At 30.2% G+C, this 24,173-nt stretch overlaps 3 protein-coding genes across 4 annotated transcripts; 2 read left to right on the plus strand and 1 right to left on the minus strand.

The window, feature by feature from the left end:
- The first annotated feature begins 5,224 nt into the window (after positions 1–5,224).
- LOC113857882 (probable protein phosphatase 2C 52) lies at positions 5,225–9,498 on the plus strand. Its single transcript, XM_027490143.1, has 5 exons — positions 5,225–6,408; positions 6,521–6,865; positions 6,933–7,050; positions 7,146–7,369; positions 8,844–9,498. The coding sequence occupies exons 1-5, from the start codon at positions 6,148–6,150 to the stop codon at positions 9,306–9,308; spliced, it is 1,413 nt and encodes a 470-aa protein (XP_027345944.1). The 5' UTR covers positions 5,225–6,147; the 3' UTR covers positions 9,309–9,498.
- Positions 9,499–12,624: 3,126 nt separating this feature from the next.
- On the plus strand, positions 12,625–12,990 carry LOC113860168 (putative cell wall protein). The gene has a single exon (XM_027492835.1). It carries the CDS (start codon positions 12,625–12,627, stop codon positions 12,988–12,990), a length of 366 nt encoding a protein of 121 aa, XP_027348636.1.
- A 7,321-nt stretch (positions 12,991–20,311) lies between these two features.
- LOC113858529 (indole-3-acetic acid-amido synthetase GH3.10-like) lies at positions 20,312–24,165 on the minus strand. 2 transcript variants are annotated; one of them, XM_027491216.1, is made up of 4 exons: positions 23,673–24,165; positions 23,039–23,140; positions 22,102–22,922; positions 20,312–21,006 (listed from the first exon to the last, which is right to left on the minus strand). In XM_027491216.1, exons 1-4 carry the CDS (start codon positions 24,023–24,025, stop codon positions 20,459–20,461), a joined length of 1,824 nt encoding a protein of 607 aa, XP_027347017.1. In that variant the 5' UTR covers positions 24,026–24,165; the 3' UTR covers positions 20,312–20,458. The 2 variants fall into 2 exon arrangements, with proteins under 2 accessions (XP_027347017.1, XP_027347018.1); XM_027491217.1 differs by lacking the exon at positions 23,039–23,140 and having other exon boundaries at positions 20,357–21,006; positions 23,673–24,099.
- Between the last annotated feature and the right edge of the window lie 8 nt (positions 24,166–24,173).

Raw genomic sequence — 24,173 nt, forward strand, 5'->3', positions numbered from 1 at the left:
TATTATTATTTTTGCTATTAAAGAAAATAGTGATGAAAATCTCTTACAACTCGGGAAAAATTAAAATTATTAAAGATATATCATTTTGTTGTCAAAGTTAAATTTCTTAATTTAGATGTAATTTGGTTACTAGTGGACTTGCTATTAAATTTAACCAGTATTTGATCACCTGAGTCAACAAAAGTTTCCTTTTACTTTTCAAAATTGATATATATTTTTTAAACACTAAACCCTAAAACAAAAATTCTCAAGCTTGAAATTCCCGTTCCCAATTAAAAACAGTGGGTAAAATAATAATGTATATACAAAGGCCAGCGTTGAGCGGCTCCTTGTTTTGGTTTTAGTTACATTGAGCCCAGCCCCCAAGTCCACAAGGCCATGCGTTTGAAATTTGAGCAACCACTCAAAAAAAAAAAAAAGCAAAAATATTTATTTTTAAATAAGAAAATGAAATTAATTTAAATATCGATTAAAGTTTAATTATCTTTAATATTTTCTAGAAGAGTCAAATTCAAAAACCAAAAGATAGGAATTTGAACAACATATAATACTCATTTATTTCTAAGTTAAATAAAACTAATTTTAAAACATTGAACATGATTTAGAAATACATTTAAATTTATATTTATCATAAATTTTATGTTAAAATATATATTCATTATGAGAATTCATTCTTATTGAGAAAAAGGTTTTTGAAAAATTAAATGGAGCAAGTGTGTGTAAATTGATTTAATAATTTTTAATTAGTTATCTAATTAAAGGATATTTTTATTTCTTTAATTAATTAATTAACACCCAAATTTTTATTAATTGATTTTTTTAAAAAATTGTCAAAGTAAAGAAATATAAAATTAGTATTTTTTATATTTAATTATAGTTTTATTATTCAAATAAAATTTTACAAATACTTGTAAATTAATAATTTTTTTAAATTTTATTGTGTATTTATAATTATCTCTGTATTAGTATGCTGTAAAATTTCAAGAAATTTCTGTTGAGGAGATCTGAATAATAATAAAAAAAAAGACTATTCCATTCCACGTTATAATTATTCTATATGTTTTTTTTCTTAAACCGCAGTATCCGATTTGATGTTTCGTCGTTATAATACTTGTCATTTCATTTATTCTCTTCTATTACATATAAGAGTTATGAGAAGAGATCATAAATAGTAAAACAAAAATCTAATACCATGAAAGTAGTAACCCCTGTGGAATTAAAAAATGAAACGATACATAAAGGGGTAACCCCTAGCTATAGAAAATATCTATGCAATTAAAAAAATCATATGAAACTTTCCCTTTTTCTCTTCCAAACGAACATTATGTTTACTTAATGTGGAAATAACATACTGGCATACGATGTATCAGCCTTTCTTTATATGAACAGCAGAAAAATAATTTTTGACTAAGTAGGTATCTGGCTGAAAACTAATCTCACACCTAGCTTATAAAATACCACAACACCTTCAGATTAAAATAATAATAATAATAATAATAACAACAACCAGAAGCATGTGGACCATATTCCTCATGGAAACTATTGTTTTCTGCCCCACCCGGGGGCCCTCAGAAAAATTTAAAAAGAATAAATAAAGTGCATGAATGGAATGAAATTGACAAAAGATACAGATGATTGTACACTTAAATTTTTTTGGTGTAAGAGATGAAAATAACTGAGGTATAAATAGATACAAAAAAGAAAGATATAATTAGTAATGTGATAAAGAAGAAAGATTAAAAAATATATATAAATTAAAATGTAGAGATAATTTAGAGTGTATGATTATGAATATAATTGTAATTTATCTCATTCCTCTCTTTTTTTCTGCCTCTCTTTTCTTCCTTGTTAATTCATGCTATCCTAGCATAGTATAAGGGGGGACACATCACACTTTATTTTGAACTCTGAACATTTTGTCCACTTGCTCTCATAACCTTTAAAGATAGTAAATGGTATTTTAACTGTAAGTTTCTTTTGAAAAATGAATAAACCAGCATGTGCCATGGCAGTACTCATGCATGTTAATTACTATGGCCAAAATGGATGATATCATAAACTAGTGGTGGTGGTCTCCAAACCTGATGGTCCTAGTCCAATAGTTCCCACTTGTACCAAACTATGTATACAAGTTGAAACAAAAATTGAAACATGGTACTTTAGCAGTTGTTGCTACGTTTGAATGTAAGAAACAAAGGATACCTCTTGACAAAACCATAAAGCACAGATCTGCATGTAACTCACTTTGCAGTTAAGACAAAAACTTTAGTACAGCTGAGTTATATTGGTCCTAAAGGCAAAGTCTCAGGGTTTTACTTCCTCAATACCTAATTGGATTACAAACCATGCACTTTGTTTAAATCTTTTCTGATTTAAACAGTTTTTTGCTACAGGATGATGTGTATATTATAATGGAGACATTCAAGAATGAAGCTGGCTTTTAAGAATGTGTTTGAAAATACAGTTTAATCAAATATTTTTTTATTTAATAAAATCTTATTACATGAAAGTTTATACTATATATTTAATTATAAAGGTTTTTAAAATAAGGTAAAAATAACTTATAAAAATTATAAATTATTTTCATAAACTTTTGTAAACATGCCTAATACTGTCATTGCAAGCTGAAAAAGCTGATGATCACTGTCAAGTGCTAATGCAGCTAGTGAGATGGAATACTAGACTCAAATTCTGATATTATGGATGCTATGGTGATCGAGGAGCTGACATGCACAGATTGGGGTTTTTTGCTTTTGTAATTTTGATGTGTCATTGGATCACTTCTCCACGATGTATTGTTGAGTACTTCTTTGTAATCTTATTAATGAATTAGTATGGATGATAAAAAGAAAAATAATTCTATATACGATTCACGTAACAATTTTGCATGCCTAATTTTATTTCTTCTAAATTTATTGAGGTATTAACGTGGTATATAAATAAAAGAGTCACGAGTTTAAATTGCTTAACGCATTTAAAATACTTAAAATTAAAATGCTAATATAATATCAGAGTTAAAGATAATTTTTTAAAAAACTAAACTTAAATTTTAAAATATTACCTGTTATTATTTTTTTCCTATTCGTACTAAGATTATTTGATATCCTTCTTCAATGATAATTCAAAATGGGACAGTTTTAAGTCAATCTCTTCAAGGTATAATATTGATGATCACATCTACACAAAAGTAATATGACATAATATACATTCAGTTGAAGATATCCTGCCACTCATACGAATAAAAGCTTCTAATTAATGTAATTACTCTAATTTTCTGCAAACCTCGGAGGAACAGAAGAATCATCAGCAGTATGAAGATCTTATATCAATGTCCAAATAAAAAGTCTTGTCGTTAATTTTTCTCTTAATAAAACTGCCAATTTCTCAAATAATAGTCCTACAAAAAATGAAAAGGTTTGTGTGAATAAAAAATGTAGGAAATCTTATATAATGGTATGGATTAAATATCATATTTTAAAAAGTTTATCCAGCTATTTTTAGAGTTAAAATATGTTAACATTAAGTGTTAAACACTACTTAACAGCATGTGCATCATTTATGTACAGGGACAAAGTTATATGCTGAATTTCTGTTTGACATATAAAAATAATTTTAGCTAATGGACAAATTGTTTTCACGTAAAGATCAAATTAAAATTGGTTCAGAGATTAAAAAAATGTATTTAAATCTTTAAAATAAGAGTATTATTAATATATTTTATTAGTGGTTAAAATTATAAAAAAATTTAAATTATGAAAATTTTTTATTAAACCAAAATATAAAATTATCATAATTTTAATTAATAATAAATACTACTTAATATTTAATATTAATATATTAAATTTGATTATATAATTATCTTTTAATTCATGGAATATATAATAAAAACTTACATGCGATAAGTTTTAAAAAAAATCATAACATTGAATGTATTAAATTTATAATATTATTAAATATTATAAATTTTTAATGTTTAATATGTTTTTATTATTTTTAAAAATCTATGTTAATTTTTTTTATTTATAATTTTTTAATAAAAATTTGTTATATATAATTTTCCACTATGTATATTTATTATAAGTGTTTTAATTTAATAATTTATTCTGTACCCAGATTCATTTTTTACTATTTTAACAAGTTTATTTTCTCTTTTTGACCTCATCCTTACCTTTAGACCTTTACCCTCTTTCTCTTTCTACTCTGTCGACTCTGCTTTTGCAATGAATGCATCACCATCACTCCCATCCACGCTACCTTTCTCTATTAATACTCAAACACTCTTCCTTCTCACTCTCTTTCTCTTCTTCCTCTCACTCCAACCATGTTCGTCTCTGTTCCCCAACCTTAATTTCTGCATTCTATGAAGGGTAATGATCCAATGCTTCTACCATTTTCCCACTTTTGTAGTGTTAAAGTTACCATTTTTCTCTCTTTACCTTCATCTAAAACCAAGTGGGTACGAGTGTATTTGTCTACTTGCTTTGTACATTTGGCAATGGAGGATCTACATCTCTGCATGCCTGTTTTTCTCTGGTTTCTGATGATTTTGCTTTTGTGCTTTTACCTTTTTGGTTTTAGGTTCTGTCTTCTGGCTCAGCATTTAAGAACACAGATCATCCAAGCCTGTTTTTTTTTGTTATGTGATTTTTAGCTTTCTAACTTACTTTGACTCATTGTGTTGTGAATGTTTCTACATGTGTAATTTTGTTCAGTTTCTTGGGAGTTTCTCTATTCCTTTTCCCTTTCGGTGGTGTCGTGTCAGATAGAAAATATTTTATTTTTAAAAATTTTTAATTTTTTTTTCTTCATCTCTTTCCTACTCACATTTTCCTGATTTCTTATGCTATTTTTATTTTGGTTGGTTTGATACTTTTTTTTTTATGAGGTCAATCTACTTGGTCATTTGTTGATTTTACTATTGAATTTTTATTTTCTGTTTTTCGGGTTATGATAATTACGTAAGGTTTACTTGATTTCCTATATATATATATTTTGGTGTCTCTTTGATTCTTTGTTGACGGGATTATAGTCTCTTTCGTCTTTTTCTGCTTTTGAGTTTTTCACTTTATCTCTTCTCGTATTTCTGTGTAGTGGGAAACCAGACTTTTTGTAGTTTGTACTCATTTTCTTGCTTTATACTCTCTCTCTCTCTCTCTCTCTCTCTCTCTCTATTTCTACACTTAACAACATTTTTGCTCTCTGGAGTTGCAGAGGTAAATGAGGAAAAGGGCATGGAAAATGATATTTTGTAACTACGTGCTTTTTCTTTAATGTATTCATTCCCATTCTGATTTTGATCTCTTTAAGATTTGAGTCCATGCACATTAATTGTGTTTTTCTATTTCTCTACTCTGTTATATATTCTTTTTTTATTTCTTAGGCTTTTGATGTTTTAAGTCTAAAATTTTTTCGTTTTTAAATCATGTTCTTCCTTGTTTCTCCTACTACTCGTCTTTTTCATTTGTTTAGTTTGGGGTTGTTTTGAATTTGAGGAAGTATGTCGTGTGTTGTGGCGTGCAATTGGCTGGCCTTCATATTATTTGATCTTAAGAAGATCTATGTTTAGTGGAAAGAAAAAGACAGAAATTTTGGGTCTGGACCCGATTGAAACATGAAAATGGGACATGGTCTCTTGTGTCATGGTTTTGTGTTCTTGTTTGGTTCAGTTTTTAATGCGCAGTTTCTGGATTAAATTATTTCAAAGTCTCCATTTTGATGCTGTCAATGTTCAGACAGGTTTTTAGTATATTCTATTCCTTGTTCACATGTTTGGGATTTTTTTTATTAGTAACTTGTTTTTCTTGGCTTTTTTTAACTTTTTCCAAAAATATTACATGTTGCAAAGACTGGATTTTTCAGACACTACATTAACTATTGCAGTCACCTGTTTTCTTGTGTTCAGCTGGTTTCGTTATCCATTAAAGTAGCTTCTGGCAGATTTTGCATTTGACTATGATGAAAAGACCCCATTTTTCAAAATGAGTTGTAAAGTGACTTCTGCTCTGAGCTGAGAGAATATTTGGAATATTGATTGTGTGCTAAGTTGACCAGACTTGCTATCTCAGCAACTGATATGAGATCTACAATGGAAAAAGAAACAACTTGACCTTATTTTGCATCAGATGTCTGCATTCTGGAGCTGAGCAAATGGGTTGTTGTGTCTCAACAAGCAGTAGGAGTACTTGTAGCAGCAGGAGCAATGGAGATGTGGTGTCTCCATCTAGCTTAGAAATTGGATGCTGTAGGCAAAAGAGAACAAGGAGAACATTCTCTGATCATGTTATTTCTCTGCACCATTTACCATCCTTACCTAGTAGAATTTTCACCAATGGAAAGAGCCGGGCTTCTTGCATATTCACGCAGCAGGGCCGCAAGGGTATTAATCAGGATGCCATGATTGTGTGGGAAGTGAGTATGTTCATCTTGTTGGTGATGATGCATGACATTAACATTGGCTGGAGGGAAACTTGGTTGATTTTAGACATTAACATTACTCTAATTTGGATCTGTATTTGTGCAGGATTTTATGTCTGAAGATATGATCTTTTGTGGTGTCTTCGATGGCCACGGTCCACAGGGTCATCTTGTTGCACGCAAAGTGAGGGATGCCTTACCAATAAAATTACTTTCATTTTTGCATGCTGGTGAATCAAAGCGAAATGGGTCAGGTAAAGCTTGCTTCAAAGGGAATGTAAAACCTGATAATGGAGACTCTGAGAAGGATTGCTCTACCGAGGATAAACTGAACACTACATGGAGAGAAGCTTTCATGAAGGCATACAAGGCTATGGACAAAGAGCTCAGGTCTCATCCAAATCTGGACTGTTTCTGCAGCGGGAGCACAGCTGTGACTATAGTGAAGCAGGTAGTAAAAGAGAAGCATCTACTCGTGTTCCATTCTTTTATTGTTTCTTAATTTTGTATCTTACCAGGGTTCAAATCTGTTCATGGGCAATATTGGTGATTCTCGAGCAATCATGGGATCCAAGGATAGCAATGACTCAATGGTGGCCATTCAGTTGACTGTTGATTTGAAGCCTGATTTGCCAAGTGTGTCATATCCCATCATCATTTATTCTCTCTGTTGAATGTACGCTTTACTCTTGATGTTAACTGAACTCCAATTTGGTTGAAATTTTTTATAGGGGAAGCAGAAAGAATTAAGCGGTGCAAAGGTAGGGTATTTGCTTTGCAAGATGAGCCAGAAGTGCCTAGGGTATGGTTGCCATTTGATGATGCACCAGGATTGGCAATGGCTAGAGCATTTGGAGATTTCTGCTTGAAGGAATATGGTGTGATTTCTATACCTGAATTTTCTCACCGGTTGCTAACAGACAGAGATCAGTTCATTGTTCTTGCCTCAGATGGCGTAAGAACTTCCAAATCATTTCAATCTGTACAAGCATTTGGAAGTTGTTTTATTACTTCTCCCTGTGTGACTAAGAAATTTGAACATATACGATCTGCAATTTTGAAGTTAGTTTTCATTGGTTAAAATGATGTTGCCTCCCATGAAGAAATGGACATACCAGGTCAAGCTGTGTGTGATAGTAACAGAAGAAATTTTGATTAATGAAGGAAAATGTTTATATTATTAACGAATTGTGGCATAGCATTAACCATATGGGGATAAAAATGTAACTGAGAAGTGAAGCCAGCCATTGAGTAGGCTAGAATTTTTAACATTACTGACAGAACTAATAGCTTGTCTTTCTGGTTGTCAATAAGCAGAATAGTATCTGTTGAATTAGCTAGCCTCTTGATGACTCAAAATCTATATTTTGAAAAGTAGTGTGTTTGAAGTGTTAAACTTTCATTAATATGAAGAAACAAAGAACTAGCCAAACTGAGAATAATTTTCTGGTTTCAATTCATTTTTCCTGCTTTTCTCATTCTTCTCTTTATTTAATCTTTGAGGGTGGGCAGTTGAAATTTTTTTTTTACTTGAATGTGACTGAATGGAATCTTAGGAATGTTGATAAACATGCCTTTGCCTGGTTTGGCTATATTGTAAGATTGACATGCTGATATCTGATTTTTTGTGACTTGAATATAAGCAATGGATCATCAAAGGACCACTCTTTGGATTGCAACATACATGCATGTTCTTTTCGTTTACCCATCTGCTGGGAAAAGACTTAGTTGTTATTGTGTTCTTTTCATATGTGGGATAAATTTTTCAACATTAACAAATTGGTACACGAGTTATTTACTACACATTTCATAATGCATAATTCTGTCACGTCTAGGTCTGTGTGAGAGGCATCAGGGTTTTTAAGTAACTAGGTTTAAGTCATTTATAACCAACCTATGGAGAAACATTTTCTCTGCATATAAATGGTCTTCCATGTAATCGGCAAAAAAACAAATAGTTAATATTAAAACTCTTCAGACTTCCGGCAGTGGCACTTTAACTAGCCTACACATATTAGAATAACAGACATTTTGAAATGTACAAGATATTGCAAGGAAAACTACTGTTACCTAGTCAATTTGGTGAGGATACAAAGCTGCATTGCCTAAGTAGAATTTTGAAACAACTGCATGGTTTGATACTCCTCAGTAACTATAGCATAACTTCAACACAATTAAATTGCATGACTAGATGAGATTGATATAGCACCATATTATTGACTTTCAAGCTCCTCAAGTCTGTCTTTTCTGCAGGAATTAACTTACTGAGTAGGACCTATAATGAATTTGTAATAACATGAGGAGCATAGACTTCGATTCTTTTACCCATGATTTACTTCTCTCGATCTTAACCACATGCCGGAAGTATATGTTAACCTGAAAGCTTCCATCTTCCCTTGATGGGTAACTGATTCTCTTGTTTTGTGCAGGTGTGGGATGTCTTAAGCAATGAGGAGGTGGTGGAGATAGTATCTTCAGCACCAACACGGGCATCAGCGGCAAGGATTCTGGTAGATTCTGCTGCTAGGGAGTGGAAACTTAAGTACCCTACTTCAAAGATGGATGACTGTGCTGTAGTGTGCTTATTTTTGGATGGGAAAATGGACTCAGAATCTGACTATGATGAACAAGGCTTTTCATCTGCAACCATCCAAAGCAACCATTCGGGTAACCCAATTGAATCAGATGATGGACAAAAGTCTGAGCCATCTTTGCAAAGGAACTTCACTGTGAGATCCTCTGAAGAAAATGAGACTATTGGAGCAATATCTGTTGATGTTGAAGATGGAACATCATCAGCTGATGATCAAAACTGGTCAGGTTTGGAAGGTGTCACCCGTGTAAACTCACTTGTCCAACTTCCTAGATTTTCTGAGGAAAGGCCTAAGTCTTGATTTTAGTTGGTTTCTTGGGGACTGCTTATTGTAATGCCTTGCAATAGTGAATTCAAGAAAAGAAAATTTTCATGCAAGTGGTATCATTTTGATGCTCTTTGGTTTGGCTAATTAATTGTGGATAAAGGATTTCAATCCTCTTCTACGACCATGAAATGGTGCCTGTTTGTGCTAGGGTTAAAATCGAATTTGTAGAAAGTAGAAATTTATCGCTGCAATATTTTTTCATCAGGCAGAGCAAAATTTATTATAGGTTACACTTCAAATGATGGTCATGTTGGATAGAGAAGACAATTTTGTTCAAATTTAAGTAACAGGTTATACAATACCCAAATTTTCATTTGATAAGAATTGAACCGTATCATATTATAGCATGAGAAGATACAAATTTTTTAGAAAACGCTTTTAATCAAGGTCACAAAAAGTGACTGTTTTCAGCATAATGCAAGGCGTAAATAGCGATCGATTTTCAGATATTCTTGCCCGAAGTCTAAGATATTCCAGCAAATATTGGTTAAAGATGGTATCAGATTAACAGGATTTAGGCTGATATTTGACGTTGCCAGCTAATACTAAGATCATTGTTTATTGCCAATTAATTATTGAGGCAACCTTAGAGTTATGATTGCCAATTAATTATTGAAGCAACCTTAAGGAGTTATGATTGAAAGGTACATACATTGAACCATGATCAATGATGACTGACCCAAAAAAGCTGCACCATGGTCGCAACTGGGAGAGATTAACGTAAAAGTAACGTTTCCTTTCTTCCTTTCTTTTTCCGTGGAAATTTTGAGTAATTAGATTAATCTTTCCAAATGTCATAAACGAATCTTGATTTTCAAGTATACTACGTTTTATCAAGGATTACTTTGTTTTTCTAGAAATTAATATATAAGTATAATAAAATGAAGAATAAAGAGTTTATCTAAAATTGTGCACGCTTACAATGCAAGCATTTGGACTGGCAATGGCATCAATTCCGACAGCGAGGTTTAAGCATGAGCGCGACCTGTCATGTTGAACTTCAACTCATCACCTTATTCAGATTCTGCCATTATTTGTGATGTGATCTATCCAACTCCAATCATATACATTTACGCTTTTTCCTCTGCCAAAAAGCTATTCCTGCATATTTTCCTTACATTCTATCATGTCCTTGCTTACGTTTTGCTTACACTGAGTTTTCATCTTCTCCATTTTTTTATTTGACCATTAAAATCTTTATAATGTAATTTTATTTTAAAAATAATATTTTCAAAATTTTTAATGGTTCAAAGTTGTGTCATTTTTTTTTTAAAAAAAAAAATTTATTCTCATATATTTTAGAGCTATCTTGCATTATATATATATATATATATATATATATAGTTAAAGAGGCATTTTTCTGGTAATTTTGTTATTTAAATTATTAAAAGTTAATATTACGTAATATTGTATATTATTCTTTTTATTTATTTTAATATTATATTAAAATATATAAAAACAAAATAAATCTTATTTTTAATAAGATTTTATTATTTAGATATATTTAAAATTGAGATTAATAAATTATTTTTGCATACATATATTCCAAAAATGTATCTTAATTTTATAAAAGATACTCCTAAATTTAAGTGGTACAAAAATATTACCGTTTGCGTCGTACTATAAAGTGGGAATCTTTTCTTTTTCTAAACTAAGTAATTGTAAATCTTGACAATCTGTGTGTGGTGGGCATTTTTTTAAGATGAAAAAAATATAGGCAAGGTTAATAAGTTTTATAAAAAGTTTGAGAAAATGAACTTATTTTTAATAACATTTTATAATCTTCAACCACACAAAGATTTCAAGTAGTGTTGTAGAATCTAATTTCATGATTTATTTTCTGATGGAATGGACAAATAAAGTCTCACATAGACTAAAATTGAGAAAAATTAAAGTATATAAGTATGATAGATCTCTATAAAATAATATCATACTAATATGAAAATACAGTAAAAAAGTTTATACTAGAAGTAGTATTAGAGTCCAGTTCTTCAAGTAGTGTTTTATATACTTTTTAAGATTATTCAGTAGTTTTTGAACAGCTTAGGCAATTAGAGAGTGTAAACAAAACCAACTATTTAACCTTGAAGTCACAACCCTAAAAAAAAATAACCTCGTTAATTAATAATTCATCTTACACCCAAACAATGTAAGAAAATCTCGTATTGTGGTAAACTTGTTTTCCCTTTTTAATCATTTATTACAATTCGTCACTCGTACAAATGTATTGATAATCTTTCTACATGCCGGTGTAAATATATTCTTTAAACTAAATAATTCAAAAGTAATGCTAGTAGCAAACCAAAAATTTTTATAGAAATTTTTCTTTAAATAGATTTTACTTCCATCCAAAACCTAACGTTGTGTTTGAAAGTGGAATTTTAAAGAATGTAAAAGTAATAATAAAAATTATTAAATAAAGAATTAAATATGAGAGGAGTTATGAATAATAATTACAAAATGTTAAATATAATACAAGATTTAAAAAAAAAGATATGATTTAAAAATTAATTAAAATTATTTTTTTTACTATTAAAATACACATAAGAAACATATGGATTCTCCGCAGGATAATTTTAAGAATTGAAATGATATTTAGCTTTTGATGTCATATAACATTAACTCCCTAATCAGAATAGATATAGAAAATTTGAACCAATTCAATAGTCAACAGTTCTACTCACAAAAAACTCAATTGATTATTCCCTTTCGCAGTTTCCCAAGGCTATGAAGAGGCCAAAAGAAAGTGTCTATTAGAATTTGGATGTAGAACTAGTTCAAGATTGAAAGAGATAATAAATCCTTGAATAACTTGTTTATCTAAAAGAATTTGACAATTTAAATTTATAGCTCTTATTTCTATTCTTTAATTTGTTGTCAAACTTTTATTTACCAATATCTAAGCATTGTCATCACAACTATGGTTCGAGTAAAAATAAAGATAACAAAAAAAATATGCAGCCAGAAGCAATTCCAATTTCCTAAGTTTTCTACCTATTACGGTGCATATATAAATCAACCATGCGAAGGCCCCATTTAGTGGCCGTATGACATTGGTGACCATCTTCCACAAATAGTAACTAATAAAACTGAGGCTGAACAAATATCAACTACCCCCTTTAGATCAAGGAACACTTTACTCACCGCCAAAGTTCACTCAACACTGCAGTGACCTGAAACTGTATAATAATGCATCCACTCCCTTCATGCTTCAACACAAAAGTGAAAAACCAAATCAAAGGCATCACTAATATACATCCTCGTTGATCAACACTTTTCTTATCTGAGAATGGCTTATAGAGCTTCCACTTTCCTTGCACTTGTCCTCATTTCCAATATCCTCCTTGTCACAACAATTGCTGGACGCAGCATTGCCAAGAACTCCAACAACCAGGACAAGAAAGAACCTCAATGGTTGTTCAAATCTGATGGAAGGGTGCATATTCCTGGAATTGGACGTGTAGGATTTCCACCTAAATATCATATTACACCTCAAAATCCATTTACTGGAGGCAATGGAGGGGCAAGAACAGGAACAGGATCGACAGGTCGCAGTTATGTTCCAGGTGGTGATGACACTTATGTACCAAACCCAGGTTTTGAAGTTCCAATTCCTGGCAGTGGTGGTAGAGTTCCAGGAGCAGTTCATCCATGAGTTCACTCACGCATGCATGATTGTAATGCATGCATGGCTAGGGGTAGTTTGTGAGCATGTTATGCTAAAGATAGCCTTTTTCTGCTTCCTAATCATTAGAGCTTTAAATAAGTGTGCTCCATGTACACAGTCGCATGCTACTTTGGTTTGGTGATCACTGTGGAGTGCTAAGTCTTTCAGTTGTTTCCTTGTAGTTTTGTTTAAAATGAGTTAAGTATAATGTTAAGTTGTTTGCTTTCAAAGTAGTTACTGATGTTTATGAGCCCTCCAAAATAATCGGTGGGCAGAAGAGTGTTAAATTTCTAAAGGGTTACAATTTTTTGAGACCCTCTTCACATTCGATTTTATTTCTCTCAATCTCTCTTGATATGCTCTTCCATGCATAATTTTCTATATTTGTCTATTAGTGGGATAGCTTAGCATGGGGTGTCAATGGATGATTATCTTTTATAAAAACAAGAATATAGAGTTTAAGGAGCTAAAAATACACTTTAAAATATATTCTTTTAATGCACTTTTACGCGTTAATTCAAATTTATTAAAAATTATAAAATATAAATGAGAATTTTAAAATTAAAAAATAAAACTTACATACTTTTATAATTTTATAATTTTTAATAAATTTTAATAATAATAAAAAATATATTCAAAAGAATGTGTTGATCAGTACTATGCTATCCTTTCTCGTGAACTCATATGCGTAATGTGAAGTTCATTGATGAATATGGGGCCATTCAGCACATGGTAAATTAATGCAGAGTTCGCATTTAAGTAACAAACCACAATGAACAAAGGTTGACATTGACAAGAGCACAAACTGATATCAATTACTGGGACAAGATATATATTCCCTTGAAGCTGAACAGTGAACACAAATCGCAGATCTCACCCTTCATTTTCACACTTTCAAATCAACCTTGATTCATATACTGAACAGAGAACAAAAACCTGAGCTGTAGGAGAACAAATTCATTTATTTTCCTCAACATCTCACATCATACGGAAAGACAGAAGTTCAGTACATAAAAACATGGTAGGTGTGCTATCATCAAGTGAATACTACCACACGTCTATCACATGCAAAATAATAGTTGAGTCCCCGATTCCACCAATGAGAAAGTAGAAGCAGAAAATATACATACTCAAACTCAATCTTTGCATTTTCAGATTTGCTTAATTTTCTTAAAAAATCACTTTCTTTCAATTTTTTTGTCTTAAAAGATTTTGATTTTAAACTACTTAAGCTTCGTTTTGTTTGTTTAACGACAGATCTTGTAATCGAGTTTGAATTATAAATAGATTTAATATACAATGAATTGTGCACCAATTTGAATTCATGTAAGCTTTGTTATATTCTCTTAATTTTTACTGTCTCATAAAATAAGTATTAAACGAAAATGTTTATTTATTATTACATTAAAAAATTATATCAAATACTTTTTTCATTTAATAATTAAGAAGATTTGTAGGAATAAAGGGTTGAAAGATTTATAATTATTCTAGTTGTTATTTGAATTTTTTTTGGGTATTTCAAATTATTTTTCATTTTATAATAGCAAAAATATACTTATTTATTTTTTCAATAATCTCTTATTTACATAGGATAATTTTTGCCAATTAACGATCAAAATAAATTTAAAATTTATTAACACTTAAACTCTATGATAACTCTAACACTTTTAATATAAATATTTTAATAAAATTAATTTTCTATCATAATAATTAGTCAAATTATATATATATCAGTACTAAATGACAATTAATTTTAGAAGAAAGGAGTAATCAGAATATTAAGTAAGCTAATCAAAAGACATTTTATTCCTTCCAAATCGGGTCCCTCCTCCCCTAGATTGAGACACAGAGTAAGTTGTCCTTTGATCCAGAGACCACAAATTTCAGCATTTTCAAAAGGAGCCCCCATTCCAATGTTGAGAAGTAAAATTACGCTTCTGTCACAATCAGTTTGCATTGCAAGTCTGCAATCAACCCCTTATATTTATTTTGCTATGAATTTTTGTGTCATCCTTCTTTATCATAGTCACGGTTATATTATAGATCATATCATACTCGTAGAAAATGGTATGGTTACATAACTTTAGTCGATACCCAGTGTAAGAACAGATCAAATGTAACATTAACATGCAGCGAATATTGAATTGTGCAAATTTGGAATTCCAGAACAAAGCTTCTCAACTCATTGAAAGATGCTATATTCTATGGGACAAAATTACAGTTACATTAAGAGGAGGTACTACATCCCATGTGAGATGTGATATAAAATATAGCTTAACGAATTACACAGGAATAGGGTTCTCTCATATTAATTAATTACCTAACGTCATGTAATGAGAGAAAAAGGATACAAAGTAAATGTAACAGAACCTACAAAATTAATAATAGGTTCTCCTATAATTACTTTTGTATTTTTCTCACTCGTAATAGGATTTATGTTAGTAAAAGATATAAAAGAATTTAAAACAATTAGATGATTTTGACAATACTTTAGAGCTGTAACCGGGTACTTGATTTGATCATATTTTAGATGTTACGATCATATGTCAGACAAGTATCCTGCCAAATAAAGGAAGCAAAGTAGAGATGTAAATCAAAAGAAAGCATACCCAGGAAAGGAAAGTGACAGTAACAACATCATATGCGTTCAAAGTCTTGGAATGTAACTGTGAACTACAAGGAATCAGAAACCTAAAAATCTTCGATCAACTCATTTCATTCAATAATAAGAACATGGGAGTAGAAAACTAATAAGAAAACATAATCAATAAAATTACCAATAATGGAATTCACTAATTTCCAATGAATCGAAACTTCCCATTCATTAATCAATACCATTAAAATTTCATAATAATTGTGTAAAATGACAAAGAGAGCATTTGAAAGAACTTCTGGGGGTGGATACCTGGTTCGGGAAAAAAACGTTGTTTGTGTGGTTTGAGGAATCAAAAGTCGACAATCTTAAAGATGATGAAGGAGAGAAAACCCAGAAAAATCAAAAGAAAAAGGTAATCAACAAAAACAAAGAATCCGGTCGACCCATGATTCCTCTTTTTCTTGATTTTTGCCGCCGAATCGTTAATTTCTTCGAGCTTCGCCATTGGTAAGAATTGCACCCTGTCTCCTGAGAGAACTATGGAAAATCTCCGCTTAAATTGCACATTTCAAAACAATTTGGGCCTATGGCCCAACCTATTATAAGATAGGTGAAAAAAAGGTAGCAAAATTTGACCCCAAAACAGAAAAATCTCTTGATGTAAAGAGTCATTTAGAGCTAAATTGGAAAATGTTTTGGTGCAAGTTATTTTCCAATTTCACCCTTGTCTGTTCTTGTTATTTTCTACATTTAATTTTAGAATTTGTATATGCTTTCACTTGTGCATTTTATTTGTCCTGTATAGCTTCATTTTAGTTTCTAATAACGCTACTTATGTGCATTTCCTTTTATTGAAATAACCTTCGTTAGCACGCATTTTTCTCTAATAAATATTAAATTGTTAGTATAAAACCAAAACTATGATACATTATATTAAAAAAAATTTATTAGTACACATCATAAAATGTGCTATCCATGTACAAATGTTAATATTTTTTATTATTTATCAGTATAAATCTTTAAAGTTTTTACTAATAATTTAATTTTTATCAAATAAAAAATATTTTAACACTTGATAATATTTTATTTATTAATAAATAATAATTTTTTATAGTGCTAGTGATTGGTCAATCATGGTCATAATCGACAATCACACTTGAAAACAAGTTTTCGCCAACGTCACGTACAGTAGTAGTATCTTGGTTTTTCATGTTTGAACCATTTTAGGATTAGCATTTGATAATACATAATGTTGGTATGTATAAATTATAATCAAATTTTTTTGTTTAACTATCGTATAAAAATAGTTTTATTCCTAAATACATCCTTCTAATAGAAGAGAGTTGCCAACATAAGAGCCATTTTTGGGGGCAATAAAGCCCACTCTTAGTGTTGAAAATGGGCCAAGGTCTATGTTCTCACACTTTTCCATTTGGAACCGAAAGTTAAAAAAGTAGAAAAAGAACAAAGGAATTGCCAGTGAGAAAAATAAACTTTATGTTTTTTCATTATTTAGTTTTTAAAATTATTTAAACCTTAAATTTAGTCATTAATTTACTCTCAATGATAACACTATGATATATTTTATTACTAACTAAGACTGAATTATCAGCATAAATGTCACTTTTGAAGCTTTCGTTAAGTGAGGAAACACATTTTAGAATAAAAAATACATTATAACTAAATATAAAGTTAAAATACAATTAAAATAAAAAATAAAACTGAAATGTAAATTAAACTTAAAGAATAAAATTATTATTTTTTCATTTTTAAAAATACTTGTTAAAAAAAACTATCGTATTGTCACTCACGATCAAGAATAATATTGTTTGCCAGCAATTGTTGCTTTTAATGAAACATGATTTCACTGTATATATAAGTCATTATTTAATATACAATTATAAAAACAAACAAAATTAAATTATTTTTTTATAAATACCACCTATATTCTTATTTATCTGTCTAAAGAAAGTTTAAAACTATGAATCGATTTAAATAAACTTTTCAATATATAAATATTATAAGAGTTAAAATTAAAGTAGTAAAATAAAAATTTATTTTTATAAAATTTAAAATAAAATTATGTTTTTTATTATTTAAAGAAATTCATTAATTTTTTATAAAATTTAAGAAGATAAGTTATTTATAACTCGTGAAAAAAATTATTTATTATATTAATTTGTTTCATTTATATAAATTTCTTTAAAAATTTATCAAAACTGAGTATATATTAATTATTATTATTTAAATAATACTCTTTTATTCATATAAAATATTAATATTATTTGAATCAATTAATAAATAATAATTAGGAAGTTTAATAATTAATTTCAATAAATAATCAGATTTATTTTATGTTTCATATCTCTCTCTATCTCTCTCTCCACATATAAAAAGAGATGAAAAAAATTAAATAATAATTCAAGTAAATAGAAAATAAAAATAACCATCTGTAAGCTAAATTGTAGGATTAATTCAATTTTGTATCCTTATAATTTCACATTTTCCTAATTCATCCGCTGGACTTTTTTTCTCATTACATTAAAATTTGTAGTATAGTAAAAGAAATATTATAATCAGAATGAAAACTGTAATTAGTAATCTTAAAATTGAATTAAGTAAATATAAAAAAATTAACTTAAAACTGTTGAAAAATTTGATATAGTACAAAAATAATAAATAAATTTGAAAATATAAAAAGATAAAATGAAATTGGAATTTTTATTGCGTGTGAATAGATCACTATAAAATAAAATATTATATTAACATTTAAAAATATATAGTATTAGTTTTTGGAATAATTTAAGATGTGTAATGAAATGTATTTAGTATTATTTTTTTTTCAATATATGTCACCATTCACCAAAAAAAAGTACAAATATAATTTATCCCAGAATTTATCAAATAGTTTATGGATTTAATTAATAGATTGATATTGTTACTTATATAATTAAAAATAAATATTTGTATATCTCTTCGTATGCATATTTCAGAAAGAAACATAAAAAAATATCTCTTAAAATTTTAAATAAAACATTTAATAAGTTGACTCCGCGTGGGAATCTGACCGAGAGAATTGAAGAACAATCCCAAGTGCTGGACCATCTGTTCTGTTCCCACCGTCGGTCACTCTAATTTATTTATGAGTTTAATTGAACCCCCAACTATATATATATATATAAGATGTATTAATTTTTTATATATTCTTTTATTGTTAAATATATATTTATGAGGGAACAACTATATCAATTACATTATTTGATATTATAATAAGATTTATATTTATAAAAAAATGTAATTGAATTAATTAATTTTTTAATATAATAATTTAATTTTTAATTTTTATAAATAAAATAGAAGGGGGAATTTATAATGTATTAATTAACATACAAGAGTGACAAAGTTTGCTGAACGAGTTAAAGTTGTCATCATTTGTGACCATACCTCAGTCCTTTTCATAATCTTATCTGGTTATTTAGGGAACTTTCTCTTTCAAATATTTATGGTCCATGGAAGCTCAACGTGGTGTTGCTTTAGTTAAAAGCTTAGAAGAGCTGGCATGGACAATATAATGGTTTCAAATCCCACCCGTTTCTTAAATTTTGTAATACCCTATTTGACTTTACCAACACGACAAATACCAACACAACAATATTCTTTTTTCTTTTAATATTTTTATCAAATAACATCAATAAAAATATTGTTGAAAATTTAGAACCAATAATTCAATAACCGATAATAGTGTAATAAATGCCTTATATTATGTGAACTTTTTTAGTAAAATACACACATCCCTCTTGCTGTAACTCAAGATTACAACAAGCTTACTTTTCCTTAAAATGTGTATCCTGCCCCATTTAATGTAACAAAGCTTCATGGTGGCAGTAGTTGGTATATTGTAATATGTGTTGTATAGCTGCAAACTTGGTCAACCATGATGTGGTTCCTAATTTGATTGTGCATCTTGATTTCATATTTAGTCTGACAAGAAGAAGGAGGAGGAGCTGGAAGGAAAGAAAAACATGGCTACGAAGTAACAAAGAAAGAATGAATACGTGCATGAACAACATTTATAACTAATAATAAAAAATAAGTCAACATAGTTTAATATTTTTGTAAAAAAAATTATTTATTTAGAACACGAAAAATTAAAGAACTAAAAGATTTTTTTTAAAAATTAAGAAATCAAAATAAAATATAATATAAAATTAGAGGACCAATTTAATATTTTTGCTAAAAAAATTTAACAAGTGTACATAAACCTAAGGCATTAGCTATGCAAAGATTAAAATCTTGAGGAGAGGCGCTTTGTCAAAAATTTTCAATTTAAACTTTGGGCTAAAATACAAGAAATGTTCTCAAAGGCCATGTGTTTGATAAAACTAATGAATTAGTTAGTTAAAAGGTGATAATTTAATTAATTAAATTGTGTAATAAAACTAATTATTCAATCAAATGAATCAATTAATAGGTATAAAGTGACAAAATTATCTATATTTAGTTATTTAAAAGCTTAAAGATTAACAATTATAAGTTTTTCAATGATTATTAATTATAGCATTTAGTTTATTTCACATAATTTATCAACTTAAAATTAGATAATGTTTCTAAATTTTGTTTTTATTCTTAAGTATTTTTATTAAATAAAATAAGATAAGTTAATTTTTTTAATTTATCTTGAAATTTTATTTTCATTTAACATTTGAGTTCGCAAATCATTAATTTTTTTTCCTTCCAACTATATAGAAGCATCCATTAAAATAGGTATATTATGGTAGACTAACATTAAGACACAGTTTTCTTAGAAGGCTTTGTACGATCGCACGTTAGAATGGTACATAACAGCGGGCCACATTCATATCACTGTTCCTTTGAGGCATATGCAGTGCTACGAAACCTTTGAATGGTGGAAGAACTTAAAATTTTAAGGAGGGTATGATTATTAGTGCATCTCGGGGTCTTGAATTGGCTCAAAGCTGCCCCATTTGCAATGAAATTGTCCAAAATCTTCTTGAAAGTCCCTCTCTCCACAATGCAAAGCTGAAGGGGCCCTATTGAGTTGGTTTTTCTAGACACCACGTAGCCATGATCAGCAAAACACTTGTCCATTTCAGTGCAACATGCGCCTAGTACCTTGTCCTCAACTTCCCCTTTTATCTCCCAGTAAATTACATAATGCCCTGGTTCGTTTGACACGTTGGCATAACTAGTGAAATCAACAAGCTCAGCTTTTGCCTCATTCAGAAGCTCAGAACCCCTCTCCACCACTAGTTGAAGGTCCTTCTCTGTGTTTTTGTCTATATTCACTGTCAGTATTAGCTTTCTTCTGCATACAAAGTTCAATTTTGGGGTCCCATTGTGAAAGCCAGCCACTTCCACCACATCCCCTAACCTGCACCTGTATAGTCCTGAAAATTATCAACATAAATCATCATTATTATTACTATTATTTAGCTTTCAAATTACTAATAACAAAATTAATTACCTTATTGTTGTATTTATGTATATTGAGTTTCAATTTATATATCTATAAACACTTTATACAAGAATTGTTCCATAATAAAAGTCTGAAATGATGGGGTAACTAACATCAATGAAAGTAACGAAATGCAACCAAGTCACAGGAGTGCCCAACATACAAAACGTGGGTTGTTTGTCGTCGGTGCCCTCCTATTCTGAGTTTATGTTTACGTGGTGACATGATTATTTTTAAACGATATTTTTAGAAAAGAACTTTTTGTGATATAATATTTTAATAATTAATCTCAACTAGTTATATCCATTAAAGCCAATTATGATCAGATTATTAAAAAGTTAAATATGTTTAGAATAATTTAATTATCCTAAAAACATCACTTCTTTTTATAATTCTAAAACTACATTTTTGAAAAGCCAAAACTTAAGTATAATTTTTTAGGTTTTTTAATTATATTTGAATCAAAATTTTAAAATATTTTTTTATTAAAACAAATACCCACTGCCATCCATTAATGATGCCCATTATTAGCAACCATTAGAGTCCATATATTCGATGTCTTTCACCCATTTGTCAGTATGCATTTCTCTTCAATCAATCATAAATCCATGCTTTGTACATCTCTGAACCAACTTTCCTAAAGTTCTGCGATATTCGGCCAAAACTTTTTGGCCTGATGCAAGTAGCTAGTAGACAGATCCCTGTTCATGTAAACATGAGGGCTAAAGTTTGCATATGTAACACAAGAACGTTGCTACTTTCTTTAACCAACGTTATACACTAGGCGTTATTTTATGTACGACAACGGGTCAAACGGGCTTGTCTAATTCTGAACAATTTAAAGATTGGTTAGCTAAAGGCATTTACTTGGTATTTATTAAAAAACAAAAGTCAAAAGATGTTGCTGCATGGATCTAAATATGGCATGTGTCAAAGCTCAAATGTGAATCATGATCCATGAAACTGAGAAAAGAGGTGTCCAAGAAAATGAGCATTGATGTAGAAGAGAGTGAAGACAGTTTAATACCTGTGCACGTAGTGAGGACTATTTCATACTCTTGTCCAACTTTGATCTGAGATAGTGGAATTGGCTTATCTTCTATGAAATCATCAGCAACTGAAGTTGGATATTTTTTATGTCGATGAAGTGGTATGAACTCAAAGTAAGAGAAAGTGGGCACCACAGCAAATGTTACATCTTCTGGTGGCAAATTTGGATCCACATTAACCCCTATCCAGCTTTCAGTTGAGCCATAATCAGCACTAACCAGAGGCAATCCACTTGCATAATGCCTAAGTTTTTTCAAATAAGGTTGCATAGACCCTGTCATTATGGAATAAACGTACTTAGCATTTGGCCAAAGCTTCGGAATCAAACCAAACCAATCCACCACTTGTAGCACCTGGCAAGCAGCTTCTATTTTCAAACCCAAATTTGGGTTTGGAGATATGATATCCAAAACAGCCCTTCTCATTTTTGGTGATTTGATCCTTGAACTAAGTGTTCCATCTCTGATGTCATTGCATATTTCACTCCAAAGTTCTTCAAAACTGCAAAAGGCTTGTACTATGCTATAGACAAAAGCTGAGGTGATAAACTCCACTTGGTCAGAGAAGAAAAGGCCAAGAAGGAGGTGGCAGTATGTGGATTGCATATAGTCTCCACCAGAAATCACTTCTTCAGGACTACAAGTAAATGACTTTGTCTTATGCTGCTTGATTATGAATTCTTCACTTGCATAGTAGTGTGTTGTGGCTGTTCCTACTGTTAAACCTCCTTTGGTTTTGAACCGGTTGCTGCTGTATATGAATTCAAGAATCCTTCCACCCTCCCTTATAGGATAAACCCTGCAAACAATGAAAAAGACAAGGACCAATTTTTAAGTACTTCAAAATAAGCAAATATCAATTGGATATAGATAGGATATTATAGGAACACAAGCATATATTGTAGAAAGGTAAACCTTGATCTATAAGCTGCAGCTAAAGTGAATATTTCAAGTGTGGTTTTCGCACTATGGCGGGTAAAGGGTACAAACTTTTGCCTCCCCTCTGTGGTTCCAGAACTGCAAAACGAAAAAAATATATATATATATTCAAAGAAAAAGAAAAGTTATCAGAAAGTGGCAGGGGATCCTTCCATTTCCATATCACAAGAAAAGGTAAGGAAATATTATACCCCAACAAATACACACACGTATATAGCGGAAAGAAACAGTACATTTTACCATAAATATAATCAAAATGCATGAAAAGACGACTGTCATGGTTTATTACTTTTTTAGGGACTGATATTGGTTAATTCATACTAGCACCTATGGACCTATTACCTTGTCACGAACAATAACGACTAAAGAACAACCATGGATTCAGCACATATCTATTTATAACCAATAAAACTGAGAATAAAATGGAGAGAGCCATATGTGGCCTCCAACTAATATTCTATATTCTGATTCCTATTTATGTGAACATGACCATAAAATTAAAGAAAATTCAGCAATGTAATGAATCTTAATTTTATCCCCCAGAACGTGAAGAGAAAGGAATCAATTAGTGAAAGAAATATAACACTAGCTAAAAGGTGATAGATGGCACCTCAAGGAAAGAGTGGTTATGGGTTGTTGAGTGAGTAAAGGACTTGTGTCCCCATCTGCAATCCTTTGGATAAATGGCTCAAATTCAGCATGTGAGGCAAGGGGAACCACAGAAGTGAAAAGGGATTCCAATGCACATGCATCCATCTCTAGGATATTGTAGTTCCCTAACCATTTCTTAAGATATTCCACCTTATAGTTCTGCTTCAGAATATAGCACAGCAACTGAGTCTGAACTGAACCAGCGTTCTTGGATACATCTTCAAACCAGCTTATGATATCATAGTCACTGTTGCCATTGCCATTGTTGCTACTGAGAAGTGGTTCCATTGGATTTAGTTGGTGCTGAGGCATGAGGAGGTGGCTTACTGAAAATAATAGTGATGTTGGTGGAGGTCTTGACTTAGTGAGGCAAATATAGCAAGAGAAAAACTAAAGGAGCCCACAAGTTGAAATATCCCTTTATTGATATACAGCTTATATTTTATGTCCCCTATTCAAA

This window comes from Abrus precatorius, unplaced genomic scaffold, assembly GCF_003935025.1.
Source record: "Abrus precatorius isolate BTA unplaced genomic scaffold, Abrus_2018 Scaffold2, whole genome shotgun sequence".
In the NCBI taxonomy this organism is placed as follows: Eukaryota; Viridiplantae; Streptophyta; class Magnoliopsida; order Fabales; family Fabaceae; genus Abrus; species Abrus precatorius.

Coding starts and splice junctions, on each gene's coding strand:
- LOC113858529 (XM_027491216.1), bottom strand. CDS start 24,025: ATGCCTCAGCACCAACTAAATCCAATGGAACCACTTCTCAGTAGCAAC. Junction 23,141..23,672: donor ATAACCACTCTTTCCTTGAG/GTGCCATCTATC, acceptor TTCGTTTTGCAG/TTCTGGAACCACAGAGGGGA. Junction 22,923..23,038: donor GCTGCAGCTTATAGATCAAG/GTTTACCTTTCT, acceptor CATTGTTTGCAG/GGTTTATCCTATAAGGGAGG.
- LOC113857882 (XM_027490143.1), top strand. CDS start 6,148: ATGGGTTGTTGTGTCTCAACAAGCAGTAGGAGTACTTGTAGCAGCAGG. Junction 7,051..7,145: donor TTTGAAGCCTGATTTGCCAA/GTGTGTCATATC, acceptor AATTTTTTATAG/GGGAAGCAGAAAGAATTAAG. Junction 7,370..8,843: donor TTGTTCTTGCCTCAGATGGC/GTAAGAACTTCC, acceptor TGTTTTGTGCAG/GTGTGGGATGTCTTAAGCAA.
- LOC113860168 (XM_027492835.1), top strand. CDS start 12,625: ATGGCTTATAGAGCTTCCACTTTCCTTGCACTTGTCCTCATTTCCAAT.